An 18,405-nucleotide genomic window follows, 5' to 3' on the forward strand; every position below is an offset into this window, starting at 1 on the left:
AGTGAGACGCTTTTGCCGCCGCCATCACTGTTAACTGATTAACTGCTACCAGCTGATGACTTACTTTCCTCTTCTTTGAAGTGTTCTTATTATGTCCATGTTGTCTGGGGGAGAAAACATATCAAACCAAGAGATCGTCAGCTTTGATTTTCGCTGTATTAACCATTTCCTGAACACTTGGTGTGTGTGCCTTACCTCCGCTACCGGCATCGCTTCATACAACAGATCTGAGCTGTCCAACTATGACAACACTCCTTGAACATGCGCGCGCTATGGGAGAATCTGCCTTGGTACAAAGTAGCAGTGAAAACATGGAACGGAGTTTCATTGATTTGGGCATTCTCTCAATAAGCAAGTGGAATGGATTTGATAGTGAAGCACTGACACAGCGCTCGACAAAGTGCGGCGAGTGGATAGACCGATTCACGGACTTTCCACATGGTAAAAGTGGGTGGGTCTAAACTAATCATTTGAAAAAGTGGGGGGGACTTGTCCCACCCTCATATAATGGCTACGACGCCCATATTACATATATTACAAAAAATCATTATTCGGTTACCTTGGTTGGTTATTGGGTAATGGTGACACAAGCCAAAAAAACATTATGACATCATAAAGTGGCCCAAATCTGATCAGCTCATTTTCAGACAAGTTTTTCTATAAATGGATCAGGATAAAAAGTGAGCAAATATTTTTTCCTGAAACTTTCAGAATCTCTTTACACAGGACACACACACACGTTGATGTATAAAAGACATGAGAAAGTGGATTTTGCACAATAGGTGACCTCTAAGTCTGTACGAGTAATAGCATACCAGGTGTTTTTTCTTGCATCTTTTCCCTCCCCAAAGGTGCCAAAGTATTGGTGTTTGAGAGTGTGTGAACGAGATAAAATTGGATTAGATGTTGAGCAGTTTCGCACCTTGTATGGCAGCTGCCGTCAGTGTAAGAATTAACATGCGGTGTGAAAGCACTGGAGGCTGGACTCTAAACACACTTTATAAAATCCTACCCTTTACAGTCTCAGACCAATACATGGAAAGTTAAGAGATCACCAATGTTTTAGAATAGCTTACCTTACTGAACTCATCGGACCTCTGGTGAGGGTCAGCCTGTCCACAGGTGGGAGATTCACCATTTGGTGATCTTGTGAAAGAAATACTAAGTTAGAGTTAAACACTCTGTAGAGATGGTAAAAGACCTCAGGAAGAACGTAGCCCCTCCCACCTCCATCCATCCCCATGTGGGACTCCTTATGCTGTGCAAGCCATGTGTGTGTCTGTACGGTATACACATATTTCTTAATAAACTTGGTTCTGATTTGAAGATTTGTTGATGTTGCTCAGTTTATTGGTCGGCTACTTTATTGGAAAATGGTTCAAATGTAAGTTATGGTTTGTCATGCCTGAGAACAAACAGAGGCCAAAAAGGGGGTGAATGACACGATGAGGTTCAGCCAGGGGCGCTCTGGCCATCTGTGTGTTCTGGAGAATCACAGTACGGCTGTTAGTCAAGTGCGACTGACCGTGGCATACATGTATAATTATGTGTTTGTTCCTTTAAATATCATGATTGCCAAGTAAAGATATATTTGCTGATACCCTAATTTCAGATTAGGGTAAAGCAATGTGGCACTGCTGCTGCATTTTCAAGGCAAGGCAAGTGTATTTATATACAGTAGCACCTTTCAACACAAGGCAATTCAAAGTGCTTCGCAAAAATGAAAAATGTAAGATAAGAAATAGTGCAGTGGTAACACATTATAAAATGGCATTTAAAAACAGTCAATAAAAAGAGAATCAAGTAAACATAAAACAAGCCATTATGAAAAAACATTAAGAACATTAAGAAATAATTTGCTCCCATTCATGTGGCTTGCTATTCTTGGACCTCCTGTAGTCACTTAGGTCAACAACAAAAGGTATTCTATTTCTACCATCACTTAAGAAATAGTGACTTTTGAGCACTTTGTTAAGACATGGTTAGAGCTGCCGGAGCGCATCGGTACAACGCAATGTTTCCAAGGAAAAAACAGTATTTTGGAAAAGGAAAAACACTACTTGCAGAATGTGAAGTTATAACCGGGGCATCTGGCTGTGTAGAGTTGGGTGTGGTTATATAGCAGCAGCTTTCTTTCAGCAGATCTAATCAAGTTATCTGTGGCCGGCTGTGTGCACAGCTCTGCGTGCTGGCGTGGCACATCTCATAGGCTTCATCATTCTTTCTGCTTTTACATGCTGCAGGGATTTCATGAAGTGAAGAAGCTTTTTTATATTATAAATCAGCTGTGAGCAGCAGATACTGTAAGAATCACCTACATTCATTCTTATATCAATGCAGAGTGGTTGACTAACTATCCTGCTGGGCCAATTCCGGCTAAAGAGCGATCATTGAGAGTGGTAACATAACATTTGAATCCAGCCACAATTTAGCCGTAATTGTTGTGAGCTGGGCTGGGTCGAAGTTCAGGGACGTTTTTCAGTCCCAGTCCCTCCCTGGGATCAGCTAGATACGTTAACCTAAGTAAATGTCAACTATACTTGATGCCGTAGGACCCAACAAGATTTTTTCTTTCAAACAATTCATTCAAGAAGCATAAACTTGCAGATAAAGTGATGAATTTAACTGGTAACCTACAGTAAGGCAAACGCATGCTTTTTAAGCCAATGGCAAATTATTAAGAACAACCAAAAACTAAAGCTCTTTCGAGCCAAAGCGGTTAGCCTAAATAGCCACATTTGTTTCACGTTGAAATTAGTGAAACATTTGTAGATTTAAGAGCTGAGACTCCAACCCCAACAACCCAAACCAGCCCTTCTCTCTGTGTCCCACCGCTCTCCATCTCTTGTTTCTTCTTTTAAAACTCTCTTCATCTCTCTCTCACTTCTCTCTCCTGCAGATATTTTGTTCTGGATCCAGAGGTTGGTCAGCTCCAATATCATCTGAATGAACTGAGTAAGAGCCAGCGAACCGCCCAGAGGGTCTATGCCTCTCTTAGGAGCCGTGGTGGTCTCAGCTGATGAGTTTCCATACATGTTTACCATTCAGTCCACGACTGAGGATTCCTACAAACTCAGAGGTAAGAGAATTACATCCAAGCACATAATAACTAACCTTACAACAGGACTCTACTCGACTTTCCTGGAGTCTTGCTTTCATTTGATCTAGCTGGGAATGTTGGTATTGGCAGTAATGGAAGAAAAATATATTTGTTCTAAGGAGATTTATGTAAGGGATGCAACGAGGTGGTTATTAATAAAAAAGAACACTGACATGGTGATTAGGATCCTGACGCGAAGTGATCATATTAGCCGCGTTCACACCGCAGTACTTTTCCCACTTTAGTTCCGATATAGTTCAGAAATGTCGCGTTCACACCAAAAAGAGCCGGAACTAAAATGAGTTCATCAGAACCATTTTGACCCCCTTTTCCGTCCCTGCAGGGACTTTCGTGGGAGAAAAAGGTTCCTATGTCTGATTGGCTGGGCGGATTGCAAACCACGCCGTGTAAAACTCCAAAAAAGTTTTGTGAAGCTGCCATGTTATTATCCTCGCATTAGCATTATTAGCATTAGCATTAGCCCAGCGCACAAACGCAGAAAGACTAACTTATGGCAACACAAAATAAAACATGGGAGCGGTGAAGATGAGGAGGTGTCGGCGCGCTCTGGCGATTTACTCGGAAGGCTTCAGTAGAAGCCAGTCCCCAACTCCGCCGGGGACTTCGGGTGGTAGTATACACCGTGAAGTTGTTTGCGGCCTACCAGTAAACCCAAAGCAGAAGAAGAAGAAAGAAGAAGAAGAAGAAGAAGAAGAGAAGAAAAGAAAAGAAGAAGAAGAAGAAGAAGAAGAAGAAGAAGAAGAAGAAGAAGAGAAGAAGAAGAAGAAGAAGAAGAAGAAGAAGAAGAAGAAGAAGAAAAGAAGAAAAAGAAGAAGAAGAACAAGAAGAAGTGACGTCAGCAGCTTCCTTTGCCTAATCCGTCCCTGTGAACGCAATCTGTATTTACGTGGTGCATGAGAACTAAAGTGTTCTCATGAACTACGTTCTCATGAACCTTTGTGGGAAAAGTACTGCGGTGTGAATGCGCCTATTGCTCCCTCTTAGAAAAATGTTTTCCGTTGCATTTGCCTACCAACGTCCGAACTCCGGCCATGGCAACATATCCAAAGTTTGATGTTTTCCACAAATATCAAAATGAATATTCAAAATGTATTCTCTACGTTTTTCTGATGGAGAAAACTAATGTTTGTCACCCACAGCTGGCGTTGAATTTACCAAATTATTTCTGCTTTTAAATACTTCTGAAATCAGAATTGAGTATTTGACTAAGCTGCGTATTAAAGTAAAATAGTAGTGAACTATTTATGCCACTAAGTAAAAGTCATACTAAATAGTGCTTCAAGTGGAGATTGAAATAAAGCATTATCAGCACAATGTACCTGATTTAACGTAACAACTGTTTAGGGTGGGGCTTTCAATTCTAACACAATGTTGCATAGTTAAATGAATAATAATGCATCATGCTAACATTGACGTCCAGCGCTCTGTTGGGAGCCATTTCTCTGGTAGTTAAAAATTAAACTATTTTTGGTTTGTGTTTGAGTATCATTGGATCTGTTATTTTGGGGAACAATGAGTAAGAATAGTAACTTAAATCAATGTTTTTCATATCTAAATCCAAATATAAGTCTATAGCTTTTTGTGGCCTAAGGCATTTGCCTACCTTTCCAAAAGGTCAAGTTTTCCCTGAGCTCTTTAAAATAAGATTGTGCTTGACCATTAAAGGCCTTGTCGGCAAGAAGGAGAATTGTAAACTCTATTCTGGATTTGATAGGAAGTAACTGCAGCGCAGCCAATACAGGAGTAATATGATATGTTTCCTCATTCTTGTCAATACGCGTGACGCCACATTTTAATCAACTTAAGTGTCTTAAGAGTGTCTTTGGTACAGTCTGATAATTATGAAGTACAATCATCAATTTTAAAGTAACAAATACATGGACTTGTTTTTATGCATCGTTTGGAGGGAGGATATGCCAGAGTTTTTTACAAAGTTACATAGATGAAAGAAGACAGTCCTTGAAATGTGTTGTTGGCACCTTTCAGATACCAAGTGCTCCAGGGCCGAAGTATTCCTGTGTGACTGTCAGAGTTGTGTGAATTGCTAATCTCCATATGTGACAGCTGTGATTTCCTGTTCACACGCTTCCTCGCCTGTCCATCTCTGTCTCTTCCTCCCTCTCTTTGTCACACTGATGGCTTTTTGGCGAGGCTGTGTTAAATCCAGATCAGATATGTTTGTCCCTCCTCTGTGTAGCCTCCAAAGCTTTCATCTCATCAGCAGCAAAACAAAGATAAACCAGTCCAGACCGCTATTTGTTCTTTGTCGTCTGGTTTCTGATGCGGGGACAATGTACCAGGAACTTTAATAATGCAATATTACATTTCCTATCAAACACATTGTTACAATCTGTTCCATCAGAGAGGCCTCATTACAAACAGTTGTTAGTGCCAGAGTTGTAATGGAGGCAGAGCAATATTTATATAGCAGAGCTTATGTTATTACACTCTCTGAAGAACCAGCACCTTACCGTGGTAGAGAGGTTTGTGTGCCCTGATGAACCTGGGGGCTGTGTTGTCTGGAACCTTGTGTTCCTGGTAGGGTCTCCCATGGCAAATTGGTCTCAGGCAAGGGGCCAGACTAAGATTGGTTCAAAAGACCCCATGAAAGGAAAAACAAGAAGTGAGGATACCCGGCCCGGAGGAAGCCCGGGGTCCCCTTCTGGAGCCAGGCCCAGAAGGAGGACTCGTCGGCGAGCGTCTGGTGGCCGGGCTTGCCACGGAGCCCGGCCGGGCCCAGCCCGAAAAGGCAACGTGGGCAACACCTCCGCTTCTCTGTCCCGCGGGCCCACCACCTACGGGAAACATCGATGGGGTCGGGTGCGCTGCCAGACGGGTGGCAGTGAAAGCGGAGGGTCTCGACGGACCAGACCCGGGCGGCAGAAGCTGGCTTTGGGGACGTGGAACGTCACCTCTCTGGGGGGAAGGAGCCGGAGCTTGTGCGGGAGGTGGAGCGGTACCAGTTGGATCTGGTTGGGCTCACCTCTACGCACAGCGTCGGCTCTGGAACCTTACTTCTGGATAGGGGTTGGACTCTATTCTTCTCCGGAGTTGCTCAAGGTGTGAGGCGCCGGGCGGGTGTGGGGATACTCACAAGTCCCCGGTTAGGTGCTTCGTTGTTGGAGTTTACCCCAGTGGACGAGAGGGTCGCCTCCCTACGCCTGCGGGTTATGGGGGGGAAAACTCTGACTGTTGTGTGTGCTTATGCACCCAACAGCAGTTCAGAGTATTCAGCCTTCTTGGAGACCCTGGAAAGAGTCCTGTATGGGGCTCCTGAAGGGGACTCCTTAGTCTTGCTGGGAGACTTCAACGCACATGTGGGCAATGATGGAGACACTTGGAGGGGCGTGATTGGGAGGAACGGCCCCCCTGATCTGAACCGGAGTGGTGGTTTGTTACTGGACTTCTGTGCTAGTCATGGATTGGCCATAACAAACACCATGTTCGAACATAAGGATGCTCATAAGTGTACGTGGTACCAGAGCACCCTAGGCAGAAGGTCCATGATCGATTTCGTTATCGTATCATCGGACCTGAGGCCGTATGTTTTGGACACTCGGGTAAAGAGAGGGGCGGAGTTGTCAACTGATCACCATCTGGTGGTGAGTTGGGTCGAGTGGCGGGGGAAGCCTCTGGATAGACCTGGTAAGCCCAAACGTGTAGTTCGGGTGAACTGGGAACGTCTGGAGGAGGCCCAAGTTCAGGAGGCCTTCAACTCACACCTCCGGCGGAGCTTTTCGGGCATTCCTGTGAGGTTGGGGACATTGAACCAGAGTGGTCGGTGTTCAAAGCCTCTATTGCCGAAGCCGCGGTGGGGAGCTGTGGTCTCAAGGTCTTAGGTGCCTCAAGGGGCGGTAACCCTCGAACCTCCTGGTGGACACCGGTGGTCAGGGAAGCCGTCCGACTGAAGAAGGAGGCCTTCAGGGATTTGTTATCCCGGGGGACTCCCGAAGCAGTTGCAAGGTACCGACAGGCCCGAAGGGCAGCAGCCTCATCCGTGGCCGAGGCAAAGCAGCGGGTGTGGGAGAAGTTCGGAGAAGACATGGAGAAGGACTTTCGGGCGGCACCAAAGTTGTTCTGGAAAACTGTCCGACACCTCAGGAGGGGGAAGCAGGGAACCATCCAAGCTGTGTACAGTAAGGATGGGACATTGTTGACCTCAACTGATGGAGTGTTGGGACGTTGGAAGGAACACTTTGAGGAACTCCTGAACCCGACAACTCCGCCCTCTATGTTAGAGGCAGAGCTGGAGTATGACGGGGGATCAACGCCAATCTCCCGGGGGGAGGTCACTGAGGTCGTCAAACAACTCCACAGTGGCAAAGCCCCGGGGGTGGATGAGATCCGCCCGGAAATGCTGAAGGCTCTGGGTGTTGTGGGACTGTCATGGTTGACACGTCTCATCAACGTTGCGTGGAAGTCGGAAACGGTACCGAAGGAGTGGCAGACCGGGGTGGTGGTCCCCCTTTTCAAAAAGGGGGATCAGAGGGTGTGTGCCAATTACAGAGGCATCACACTACTCAGCCTCCCCGGGAAAGTTTACTCCAAGGTACTCGAAAGGAGGGTCAGGCCGATTGTCGAACCTCAGATTGAGGAGGAACAATGCGGATTCCGTCCTGGTCGTGGAACGACGGATCAGCTTTTTACTCTCGCAAGGATCCTGGAGGGGGCCTGGGAGTACGCTTATCCGGTCTACATGTGTTTTGTAGACTTGGAGAAGGCGTATGACCGGGTTCCCAGGGAGTTACTGTGGGAGGTGCTGCGGGAGTATGGGGTGAGGGGGTCTCTACTCAGGGCCATCCAATCTCTGTACTCCCAAAGCGAGAGCTGTGTCCGGGTCCTCGGCAGTAAGTCGGACCCATTTCCGGTGAGGGTTGGCCTCCGCCAGGGCTGCGCTTTGTCACCAATCCTGTTTGTAATATACATGGATCGGATTTCGAGGCGTAGTCGTGGGGGGGGGGGTCTGCAGTTCGGTGGACTAAGGATTGCACCACTGCTTTTTGCAGATGATGTGGTTCTGATGGCTTCATCGGTCTGCGACCTTCAGCACTCACTGGATCGGTTCGCAACCGAGTGTGAAGCGGCTGGGATGAGGATCAGCACCTCCAAATCTGAGGCCATGGTTCTCAGCAGGAAACCGATGGACTGTCCACTCCAAGTAGGGAATGAGTCCTTACCCCAAGTGAAGGAGTTCAAGTATCTCGGGGTCTTGTTCTCGAGTGAGGGATCAATGGAGCGTTGTTACGATGTGTGAAGCAGGTAGGACCCAAATGCAGATTTACGTGAAATTCCTTTATTTCAAGGCTATTAGGACAATGACAGAACAGAACACTCACCGTGGACAAGCCAATACACAAGACGAACCGACAAAGACAGACAGAAAAACCAGAACTTAAATACACACAAGACTAATCACACAAACAAGACACAGGTGAGGAGGGAGGAGAAAACACAGGGGCCACAGGTGAACACAATCGGGTAATCAGACACACCAGGGAAACTAACGACAGGGAACCACAGACAGATCTAAACAAGACAAAACACAACGCAGACAGAAAACCAAAAACAGATATAGACAAGACAAGACACCATAAAGACAGATCGTGACAGAACCCCCCCCTCAAGGGACGGATTCCAGACGTCCTAAAAAAAATTAAAAAAAAAACCCCACAAAAGTCCAAAACCTCAAGCAGGGTGGGTGGAGGGGGTCCGGAGGAGGGACACAAAACTAGGGCCACCAGGGTGGGTGGAGGGGGTCCGGAGGACGGGTCTGGGCTGACAACCCAGGGGCACAGCAGAGGACCAGGAAGGGATCTCGGGCGGACGGCCCGGGGGCAAAGCAGAGTTCAAAAAGGGGAATTCGGGCGGACGGCCCGGGGGCAAGGCAGAGTTCGAGGAGGGGCGAAGACCACAGCTCTCAGGGGACCGGGCAGGAGCCGGTGTTGACCGGACAGTAACCAGAGCCGGTGGGACAGTTGTCGGCAAGATTCCCCACGGAAGAGGACAAGGAGTTGGCAGGACCCCCGGCGAGACATGTAATGTCGAGGCCTCCAACGAAACAGGACACAGGGTTGGCAGGACCCTCGGCAGGAAAGCAGTCGGCGGGGCCTCCAACGGCACAGGACACAGGACCGGCAGGACCCCCGGCAGGAGAGTTGACGGCGGGACCTCCAACGAGACAGGACAAAGGGTTGGCAGGACCCCCGGCAGGAGAGTAGTCGGCGGGGCCTCCAACGAGACAGGACATAGGATTGGCAGGACCCCCGGCAGGAGAGTTGTCGGCGGGGCCTCCAACGGCACAGGACACAGGACTGGCAGGACCCCCGGCAGGAGAGTAGACGGCGGGGCCTCCAACGGCACAGGACATGGAGTTGGCAGGACCCCCGGCAGACGAGCAGTCTGCGGGACCTCCAACGGCTCAGGACATGGGGTTGGCAGGACCCCCAGCAGAAGAGCAGTCTGCGGGACCTCCAACGGCTCAGGACATGGAGTTGGGACTCGAGAGAGGGCTCGAGAGGGAACTTGATAGGAAATTTGACAGTTGACTTGAGAGGTGACTTGAGAGGAATCTCGAGAGGTGACTTGAGCGGAGACTCGAGAGGAGACTTGAGATCATCTAAATAAAATTCAAGACTGCCTCAAGGACTTAAAAACGTGGATGACCTTAAACTTTTTGATGTTAAACACGACCAAAACTGAAGTTATTGTACTTGGCCCGAAGAATCTACGAAACAAATTATCTAAAGACATACTAACTATGGATGGCATTAATTTGGCCTCCAGTGAGACTGTAAGGAATCTTGGTGTTATATTTGATCAGGATTTATCCTTTAACGCCCACATAAAATCAATTTCAAGGACCGCCTACTTCCATCTACGTAACATTGCAAAAATCAGGCATATCTTGCCTCAAAACGATGCAGAGAAACTAGTCCATGCATTTGTTACTTCTAGGCTGGATTATTGTAACTCTTTATTATCAGGGAGTACCAAGAAGTCAATCAAGTCGCTTCAGCTGATTCAAAATGCTGCGGCTCGTGTACTAACCAGAGTTAGGAAAAGGGACCACATTACTCCTGTTCTGGCTGCCTTACACTGGCTCCCTATAGAACACAGGATCGAATTTAAAATTCTTCTTCTCGCCTACAAAGCCCTTAATGGGCAGGCGCCATCTTACCTTAAAGAACTCATTATACCCTACTGTCCTACTAGGGCATTGCGTTCCAAGAATGCAGGGTTGTTGGTTGTTCCTAGAATCTTTAAAAGTACAATGGGAGCCAGAGCCTTTTCTTATCAAGCTCCACATTTGTGGAATCAGCTTCCAGTTTGTGTTCGGGCGGCAGACACCCTATCCGTTTTTAAGAGTGCGCTTAAGACCTTCCTTTTTGATAAAGCTTATAGTTAGGGCTGATTAGATTCAGCCCCTAGTTTTGCTGATATAGGCTTAGTTTGTCGGGGGACATCTTACTTCTTCCTTCTCTCTGTCTATACCCGTGTACACTCATGTTCCGATTAACCCAGCTTCCCCAAATGTCTTTCTTTTTGGTGTCTATATACGCTGGGATCCGGAGTCATGGATGATCCTGCGGTCCTGTGTCCTGGATCGCGAGCGCTGGATCTTGAGTCGTGGCTGTGGTCCTGGATCATAGGTCCTGGATGGATATCCTCGTGGATTCATCTTCCTATTATACACACATGCATTTGGACTACCTATGTTGCAAATGTATTATCTTTTCAATTTACACACGGCATCTATTGCACGTCTGTCCGTCCTGGGAGAGGGATCCCTCCTCTGTTGCTCTCCCTGAGGTTTCTCCCATTTTTCCCTTTAAACTGGGTTTTCTTTGGAAGTTTTTCCTTGTACGATGTGAGGGTCTAAGGACAGAGGGTGTCGTATTGTCATACTGATATTCTGTACACACTGTGAAGACCACTGAGACAAATGTAACATTTGTGATATTGGGCTATATAAATAAACATTGATTGATTGATTGATTGATTGAGAGGGAATTCGAGAGATGACTTGAGAGGGAACTCGAGAGGAGACTCGAGAGGGGACTTGAGAGGGGACTCGAGAAGAGACTCGAAAAGAGACTTGAGAGGGGACTCGAGAAGAGACTCGAGAGGGGACTCGAGAGGAGACTTGAGAGGGAACTCGAGAGAGGACTCGAAAAGGGACTCGAGATAGGACCTGAGAGGGAACTCGAGAGGGAACTCGAGAGGAGACTCGGGTAGGAACTTGAGAGGAGACTTGAGAGGTGACTGGAGAGGTGACTTGAGAGGGAACTCGAGAGGAGACTTGAGAGTGGACTCGAGAGGGAACTCGAGAGGGAACTGGAGGGGTGACTTGAAAGGAGACTCGGAGGGGGACTCGAGAGGAGACTCGAGAGGGAACTGGAGAGGAAACTTGAGAGATGACTCGGGAGGGGACTTGAGAGGTGACTCGAGAGGTAGCTCGAGAGGGAACTCGAGAGGAGACTAGAGAGGAGACTCGAGAGGGGACTCGAGAGGGAACTGGAGAGAAGACTTGAGAGTGGACTCGAGAGGGAACTGGAGGGGTGACTTGAAAGGAGACTCGAGAGGGGACTTGAGAGGAGACTCGAGAGGGAACTGGAGAGGAAACTTGAGAGATGACTCGAGAGGGGACTTGAGAAGTAACTCGAGAGGAGACTCGAGAGGGAACTGGAGGGGTGACTTGAGAGAGTTGGTTCGCCAACAGAAGACGGGGGGCTGGAGTCGGCCGGTATGTTGACTGGACTCGGGGAGCTGGCGTCGGCTGGAGAGCCAGCAGGAGACGAGGTGCTGGAGTCGGCCGGTATGCTGACAGGACTCGGGGAGCTGGCGTCGGCTGGAGAGCCAGCAGGAGACGAGGTGCTGGAGTCGGCCGGTACGCCGACAGGACACGGGGAGCTGGCGTCGGCCGGAGACGAGGGGCTGGAGTCGAAACCATGGCTGTTGGGGCCAGGACTGAGGCTGGAACCATGGCTGCAGGGGCCAGAACTGGGGCTGAAATCATGGCTGCTGGGGCCGGCACTGGAGCCGGAACCATGGCTGTTGGGGCTCGGGCTGCTAGCCTGGCCTTGCGACGACTCCTCTTAGCAGCCACCTGAATACTCCGTGGACCTCCATAAGCCAGACGAGTTCCGGAATACGACTCCTGGACAGGAGCAGGAACTGGGGCAGAAGCACGGGTTGACTTCAGGCGGAACCCACCAAGGCGTATGGTGCCAGATTGGGAATTGGGAGACATGGAGCTAGCATGCTTAGGGCTAGCAGGCCGGGAATCACATGCTTCAAGGAAGTCCAAAATCCAGTCAGGTAAGAACTCAACAAAACATGGTTTCTCTGCTGCCAACCGGAGCGCCTCTACCAGAGCGGCCCTCTTCTGCCGAACACTGGACGCTCCCTTCCACCAATCGAAGCAGCAAGCCAGATAGAAGGTTAAATGCTGCAATTCAACCTCCCATGGATCATCTGCTGGGTCCATTTGTGGTCGGTTCGTAATGTTACGATGTGTGAAGCAGGTAGGACCCAAATGCAGATTTACGTGAAATTCCTTTATTTCAAGGCTATTAGGACAATGACAGAACAGAACACTCACCGTGGACAAGCCAATACACAAGACGAACCGACAAAGACAGACAGAAAAACCAGAACTTAAATACACACAAGACTAATCACACAAACAAGGACACAGGTGAGGAGGGAGGAGAAAACACAGGGGCCACAGGTGAACACAATCGGGTAATCAGACACACCAGGGAAACTAACGACAGGGAACCACAGACAGATCTAAACAAGACAAAACACAACGCAGACAGAAAACCAAAAACAGATATAGACAAGACAAGACACCATAAAGACAGATCGTGACAAGCGTGAGATGGGCCGGAGAATCGGAGCAGCGGGAGCGGTATTGCAGTCGCTTTACCGCACCGTTGTGACGAAAAGGGAGCTGAGCCGGAAGGCAAAGCTCTCTGTCTACCGGGCCATTTTCGTTCCTACCCTCACCTATGGTCATGAAGGATGGGTCATGACCGAAAGAACGAGATCGCGGATACAAGCGGCCGAGATGGGTTTCCTCCGCCGGGTGGCTGGTGTCTCCCTTAGAGATAAGGTGAGAAGTTCGGTCATCAGGGAGGGACTCGGAGTTGAGCCGCTCCTCCTTCGCGTCGAAAGAAGCCAGTTGAGGTGGTTCGGGCACCTAGTTAGGATGCCACCTGGGCACGTTCCAGGCACGTCCAGCTGGGAAGAGACCAAGGGGTAGACCTAGGACCAGGTGGAGGGATTATATCTCTTCGCTGGCCTGGGAGCGCCTTGGGATCCCCCAGTCAGAGCTGGTTGATGTCGCCAGGGAAAAGAAAGTTTGGGGCTCTCTGCTGGAACTGCTACCCCCGCGACCCGACCACGGATAAGCGGGAGAAGATGGATGGATGGATGTTATTACACTAATTAAGATATACAAGAGTACAAGTAGCAATTAGTTTGAGCAGGGAAGAGAATTTTTTCAGTCCATGATAGTTTCCAAGAAGCAGCCCAGAGAAAGCCCAGACACATATATACATATATATATATATGTATAGGTTTATCGCTTTTGGATTTACACACAATACTTGTTAGTAGGATCAATTCCTAGATGTGTTGGGTGTTTTCAAGAAATGTGTGGACAATTAGAAAAGTTTGAATTAGAGCACACCTCCCCTTTAAAACCTGTTAAGCCCCAAGCCCCCGCCCCCGGGGGTTAAACGGCGTCTGAGGGATTCTTAACATTTAACAACCTATTAATGTGTCATACCCACTTAATGGGAAGAAACTCAGCTACCTGACGATATGAAAATGTTTACCGAAACAAAACACAACTCTAACGCCAAGCGTCTGAATGAGCACTAAGCGAAAGAGTGCTAACGCACTTAGCACATAACTCAATGTAGAAATAAGTTATACTTCATCGGATCTGCACAAACAAGATATCATATGAAAGCTGAGATTCCACAGATTCCAATGGTATAAGTATCATCACTCTACGACTCCAAAACTCAGGTCAGCGAAGCGGGCCCGGCGCCACGAGGGGGCAAAAGGGGGCATTGCCCCTTCAGTTGTATTCTTTGCCCCCTCACTTTGAGCATCATTCATCCACCAAAAAGTACAATAAATGTCACAATTATTAAATAACTTTAAATAATTATTTCCCCCAATACATGTTACTATGTTTAGATCAGATATGTGGGCAGGCAGTCAAGCAACGTGTAAAAAAGCCTCAACCCCAAGTGAGCTTGTAGTCTTAATGTTAGCATGTGTGCTAAGCTGTAAACACAGTCGGATGGGTGACCAAAACTTCCCTGTTTTCCGGGCAGAGTCCCCATTTTCGGTGGCTGGTACCCGGTTGAAACTCCCGAAAATGTTCCCGTTTTTGAACGTGCGTTAAAAAAAATAGAGCAAGGTGAAATCAAATGTTATATGTCAGTAAAATAGAGTAACAGTGTTGTGCCTGTTTGTAGCGTTAGCGTATTTCTTCTTCTAGTCTTCTTCTTCTTTTTTCTTTAATGGCGAATCGCTTCCACTTGGAGCATATATCGCCACCTACTGTTGATTTATTAAATGTTTATATTAAATCCTTGTCCTCAGACCAGTGTTTTTGAGGAACTTGAAGATCAGCTTGTTTACTTCATTTCTTGATTTACATATTGATTTGTATATTGAATTGAAATCCATATCCTTGATGTTATGTTGTTCCAGTGCAGTTTTCAGAATGAGTTTTTGTCTGTTATAATCCGGGCAGCTAAAAAATTAGGGCTGTCAGTCGATTAAAATATTTAATCGCGATTAATCGCATGATTGTCCATAGTTAATCGCGATTAATCGCAAATTAATCGCACATTTTTGATCTGTTCTAAATGTACCTTAGAGGAATATTTTTCAAGTTTTGAATACTCTTATCAACATATGAATGGACAAATATGCTTTATGCTAATGTTTATGATCATTTAAACAATGACAAATATTCTCATGAATATTAAACACAACAACCTCTGAACATTACAAATATTCGCCTCAATTCAACCTGGAACCTCTCTCATACAATACAAATGTGTGTGTGTGTGTGTGTGTGTGTGTGTGTGTGTGTGTGTGTGTGTGTGTGTGTGTGTGTGTGTGTGTGTGTGTGTGTGTGTGTGTGTGTGTGTGTGTGTGTGTGTGTGTGTGTGTGTGTGTGTGTGTGTGTGTGTGTGTGTTGGATCGTTGGAGCTATGTGCAACTCAAGGCATATGCTCGAACGGGAGCTGCCTGGACGCTGCAATCATGTTGCTGCAATCATGAGTGTGCTGACTTCTCCTACAATGTCCCGCTGTCTGCTTCCTGCATAAAGTCAAGTGCTCGGTGCAGTTGTGGCGAAATGTCGCTCCTCTGTTTTCATTTAAACAGCTCCTTATATCCGTTAGCGCAGCTAGCTAGCACCAGATGCTAACAACAACAACAATGCACGTAAGGTCTCTCTCTCGCTCGCTCGGGCCACACATACACACACCCTCCCGGTGCTCCCGATGGCCAGTCGGTGCCTGCCGGTGAGCGTGGAAGTGTGGTCTGCCACAAGCGGGCGGCAGGAGCGGGGCTGTCAGCAGATGGTATTTTAAACTCGATGCGCTCTGAAACTACGGGGCGGCCGAGGAAAAAAAATACACATGCGTTAATCGCGTTAAAATAATTAGTGGCGTTAACGCATTATTAACGCGTTAACTTGACAGCCCTATAAAAAATACATGATGTAATTTTTCTCCCCAATTTTCGGCGCCCCCAATGGGTTGATGCGCCCTTAGCATTCGCCTATACTGCCTATACCAAGGCCCGGCCCTGGTGAAAACAATATGACATCAACAAAAAACAGACAGACAACTACAGATAGCACCACACATGATGGTTACTTGTTATTATTTAGGGCTGCCTGTATGGATCATGTTTTTGCCAAAGCGAGCCCTTTTACTAGAATAATAATATGTTATGTATTATATCAACCGTATTGGTACAATGAGCGATATCTAGTGACGGATTTTCGAACATTGATTTAATTTTTCTCATGGCAGTTAGACTCTAGAGACAAACCAGGGGACTTTATTTTTATTTGTAATCTGTGTCTGTCCATTTGGTGTAGTATTTGATCCAATATTACATTTGGTATATATATTAGTCACTTTCTTATGAAATGCCAGGTTTTAGGCCTTGATTTGAACATTCAATCCTGAAAATAAAAAATCAACCAGATTAATGTTTCTTTAATCCTGACCTGACTAGAGGTAAGTAAATATGTATAGGAAGACGAGTTAAGGGATAGAGGAGAAAAGGTTATGGTATAATTACAGAGCCTGTCCATTTATAAATTGAGGAAATCAATGTTAGTCTGTTAACCAAAGTGCAGCCATCTATCTATCAACTATCTACTATCTATTATTAAAGATCAGAGGAAAAGAACAGAACGAGAGGGGTAAATCCAGAATAAAAATAAAGAAGCAAAGAGATTGTAGATCAGTGAGAAGGAAAAAAGCTTGGTGTGTCAATTCATTACATTGCCAGTATTTTTGCAGCGAAGGCAAAACCAGACAACACACAACTTAGCTTTACGTAGCCAAAACGGCAAATACGTCTTACCTTTGCTGTTTTCTGATCAAGTTGTGTTCAATGGCATTACAACGCATAAAACGCTGCTGAAGGTTAATCCAATGTCTCTGTGTCACTTTGATTACTGATAATCCATCATGACATTTATGGCAATAACCAGAGTTTTCATATATAGCTGCTATGATAGCTACAAGAGTGTATGAGAGCTTCTGGTTTTGGGCATGCTGGCTATGCATCACTCATTCACCAATGGTAATGTTTAGATGGATTTAGGAACTTCCCCTTGATTCTATTGGCTCTAATGGTTCAAAAGTGGTGTCAATCATCAAAATCGACCGATGGGTTCCAGAGATATGGCAAATCCACCCAGAAGTGTTTTTTTCTTTCTAAACCTCTCTAAAAAGGTCGAATTTAACTTGTTTTGCATCAATCTTGATACAGGGTACTTATTATATGTTATAGTTTGGATTCCTAAAGCTTTTAGTCTACTATCCCATCATTCAAGGGTGGTTTTCACTATAAGTAATAGGGTGTTTTTGGACAGAAACTACAATTTAAATTGGTTTACTATGTTCAATCTGAATTGACTTTAAAATAAAAACATCTATATTGATTCTGACTTTTCTACATCCAACTCACAGGTTTATCATTGCTTTGAGAAAAAGATGATGAATGTACCCCTTTTAGAAGTAAAGATAATCATTTGTTCTGGGAATGTCATTTCCGAGCCTGAGGCCTGAAATACAGGCTCGGGGCTTAACAGGTTAACAATTAAAGCACAGTAAAAAAACATAACCTTCGATGTAGCTGATTTCCCGGCCCAGGGACAGACAGCAGGAAACACTCACATTGATTCTGTGCCTCTGTGTTCTGTTCCTGATAGCACTGGACGCCAAGGAGCAAGAGTTATGGATGACTCAGCTCCAGCTGTGTTCCCGACGCCACTCTGACAGCAGCGCCAAGGTATACACACACACACACACACACACACACACACACACACACACACACACACACACACACACACACACAGAAACACAGCCACACACACACATACACACACACACACACACACACACACACACACACACACACACACACACACACACACACACACACACACACACACACACACACACACACACACACACATTGTGGTAAATGTAAAGTAAAAGTGAGCGCCTTATTGCTAACCCTGAACCTGATACTGTGCCTCTCCATATGGATTCTCTTCTTGGCTTCCCTATAGACTGATGCAGTGTTGACATACTTTGTAGGAAGTTAGCATCACAAAGGGTCCCTCGTCGAAAAGCAATTTGATTTCCCCGGATTTCAGTACATAGCAGAGAATAAGCTTTGTGGCCAACACTAGTTTATGATATTTAACGCATAATCTCCACTTAAAAACACCGCTTTGTACGTTTTCAAGCATAAATGCAATGGGCAGAAGTAAAAAGCTAATGATAGGCTATAAACGAACTACATCACAGAATAGATACGCATCACCACCATTATTCTAAAGGCGGACTCGCGTCGTGTGCACCAACACATAGATGCTTCGGACATTCACAAGTGGAGTTTTTACTGACGTATTTTATCTTGTAGAAGCAATGTGAAAGCGTGTGTTGACCACACACCTTATTTCAGCCTTCTATCTGCAAACACGTTCAAAATAC

The 18,405-nt window shown here is 46.4% G+C and overlaps 1 protein-coding gene across 3 annotated transcripts in view; it reads left to right on the forward strand.

Annotated features, from left to right (window-relative positions):
• Positions 1 to 18,405, forward strand: part of LOC117460964 (oxysterol-binding protein-related protein 10-like) — a 127,658-nt gene that overhangs the window by 8,655 nt on the left and 100,598 nt on the right. For all 3 annotated transcript variants that reach the window (XM_034102619.2, XM_034102621.2, XM_034102622.2), the window contains exons 2-3: positions 2,900 to 3,079; positions 17,613 to 17,692. In XM_034102619.2, coding sequence (XP_033958510.2) covers positions 2,986 to 3,079; positions 17,613 to 17,692 — 174 coding nt within the window. In that variant the 5' untranslated portion in view covers positions 2,900 to 2,985. The remainder of the gene's footprint in view (positions 1 to 2,899; positions 3,080 to 17,612; positions 17,693 to 18,405) is intronic.

Source organism: Pseudochaenichthys georgianus, chromosome 16 (assembly GCF_902827115.2).
Source record: "Pseudochaenichthys georgianus chromosome 16, fPseGeo1.2, whole genome shotgun sequence".
Taxonomy (NCBI): Eukaryota; Metazoa; Chordata; class Actinopteri; order Perciformes; family Channichthyidae; genus Pseudochaenichthys; species Pseudochaenichthys georgianus.